The sequence below is a fragment of the Triticum dicoccoides genome, chromosome 4A (assembly GCF_002162155.2).
Source record: "Triticum dicoccoides isolate Atlit2015 ecotype Zavitan chromosome 4A, WEW_v2.0, whole genome shotgun sequence".
Taxonomy (NCBI): domain Eukaryota; kingdom Viridiplantae; phylum Streptophyta; class Magnoliopsida; order Poales; family Poaceae; genus Triticum; species Triticum dicoccoides.
In genome coordinates this window covers 620,309,765-620,311,756 of record NC_041386.1, presented here as the reverse complement: position 1 = coordinate 620,311,756, position 1,992 = coordinate 620,309,765, and the positions used below count along the sequence as shown (strand labels likewise).

The 1,992-nt window shown below is 49.9% G+C and overlaps 1 protein-coding gene across 2 annotated transcripts; it reads left to right on the top strand.

Moving 5' to 3' along the window:
• The first annotated feature begins 362 nt into the window (after nucleotides 1-362).
• Nucleotides 363-1,441, top strand: LOC119287421 (CRIB domain-containing protein RIC4-like). 2 transcript variants are annotated; one of them, XM_037566961.1, is made up of 2 exons: nucleotides 363-717; nucleotides 789-1,441. In XM_037566961.1, exons 1-2 carry the CDS (start codon nucleotides 549-551, stop codon nucleotides 1,139-1,141), a joined length of 522 nt encoding a protein of 173 aa, XP_037422858.1. In that variant the 5' UTR covers nucleotides 363-548; the 3' UTR covers nucleotides 1,142-1,441. The 2 variants fall into 2 exon arrangements, with proteins under 2 accessions (XP_037422858.1, XP_037422859.1); XM_037566962.1 differs by having other exon boundaries at nucleotides 369-717; nucleotides 813-1,441.
• The last annotated feature ends 551 nt before the right edge of the window (nucleotides 1,442-1,992 follow it).

Here is a 1,992-nt window from a genome sequence, read left to right as displayed (position 1 = left end):
CTCCTAATTGTGTAATTCACATCACCGCACCCGCCCAAAAGGATTGACACAAAAAAGAGGCCGGAGGAGAGACATCTCTTTGTGTGCGTGCTGCATCCACTAGCGAAGTGATGGCGCCAAATCAAGCTCAACCAGCAGCACCCTTTTGAAAGGAATTTTAACGCAATTGATTGATGTGCACGTCGCAGCCCCAGCACCAGCAACAACACAAAAGGAAACCAAACAATTAGTCCACGAAGATCGTTCCTGATTGATCTGCATGATACCATACTACCAAAATTAACGTATGATGATGCTCTCTCTCTCTCTCTCTCTCTCTCTCTCTCTCTCTCTCTCTCTCTCTCTCTCTCTCTGCTTTCTGTCTTTCTCTCTCACCAAACCTTGCCTTGCCTTGCTTTCCTTTGCTCCCTTTCCCTTGTTCCCCGTGGCTATAAGACACGCCGAGCCAAGAACAGAACACCATTCTGCATCTTTCTTCCTCCACGTCTCATCCTCTGTACCCTCCGTCAGAACCTCCGTTCTCTTAGTATCAATCGTCTCCGGCTCCGATGAAGGACCGCCGCGGCGGCGCCGGCTTCCCCTTCTCCATCGGCTGCATGTCGCAGTCCGCCGTAGCTGTTGCCGACCCACTCGACAAGAAGCCGCAGGCGCCAGCGCCACAGCAGGCTGACACCCCCTCCTCCTCATCCACCAACACCACGGCGGCCACCGTACAGGGTATGTACTTCCTCATCACAATTCATATGAAGGTCCATGCCACAGGTACTGCACATACTAACAGCAAGCAGAACACCTACCGGGGTCTATTTCAGAGAGAGGCGCCGGAGAAGAAAGCAGCGAGGACAAGGCGAGAACCACGGCGGCGGCGTCAGGGGTCGTCACGGCGGGGGTGCAGCGGCTGCTCAGAGGGATCAAGACCTTCTTCGCGACGTACGACGGCGAGGAGGAGGACGAGGAGGAGGATAGGGAGATCGTGATCGGGTACCCCACCGACGTGCAGCACGTCGGGCACATCGGCTGGGACGGGATCAACAAGGTGGGCGGCATGGTCGGCGCCTTCTCGCTGCCCTCCTCCCTCTCCCTCCGCCAGCTCGAGATCGCCATGGACCCCGGCGCCGCCACCACCACCTGCATCAACTGACCAAACTCTCCTGCCATTGCCATGCCCCTTGAGCTCGAGAAACCACCATCACTAGTGCTAGTAAAAAAAAAGTTTGAGATGACTGGTCTCATCTTTTAGTTCTTCCACGTGCTTGCTGATGATTGATAATTACCTTGTCATTTGGTAAAATCTTTTCTTTTTTAACTTTGGACGAGATAAGAAGCATATGCATAGGTTTGTGTATACTATGTGGAGTGGAGTTGTGTACATACTTTAGTAGATTGTGGGAGCTTCAGCTTGTTTCAACATCTCTACGGGCCATGGGGCCCCTGCTCTTCATCTTTTCCATTGAAGTTGCTCTTAAACCAGATGGTAAAATCTTGTCAGGAGTGATGGTGATTAATTGCTGCTGCTGCTGCTGGTACTACAATAATAGTGGTGCAAATCATTCAAGTCTTCATGTTTGTTGGACTATAACATGCATGCCGCCATGCGTGCACGCATCTCGTACTACTGCTAGTACTGCATAATGGTTAAGGCCAATTAACTCGTGTGTTCGTCATAGACATGGCCAGATGCCCAGATGGTACATGCAGTACTGCCAATGGGACACTTGTCTCAAGCAAATGAAAAATAATCTTTTGCAGTCCATGAGTGCAGAATCATGGTAAAATCTGCTTTAAGCTTAGACAAGGAACACAAATTCAGACAAAGTCAAACATCGACCCGATCAAAATCCAGATAATTCAACAGTAAGCAGTATAAAACTAAAGTGTTCACATGGAAGGTAGCCTTAGAAAAATACAAATTAAAACTACTTTTGATAGTGTAATTCACACACTAAACACTATATGTGAATCCGTGGCCACTGAGCCGAGCTGACGCGCTGC

Bases quoted from the DNA above. Each gene is read 5' to 3' on its own strand.
- LOC119287421 (XM_037566961.1), top strand. From the start codon at position 549: ATGAAGGACCGCCGCGGCGGCGCCGGCTTCCCCTTCTCCATCGGCTGC. The intron at 718-788 runs GTATGTACTTCC...AACAGCAAGCAG, and splicing joins CACGGCGGCCACCGTACAGG to AACACCTACCGGGGTCTATT.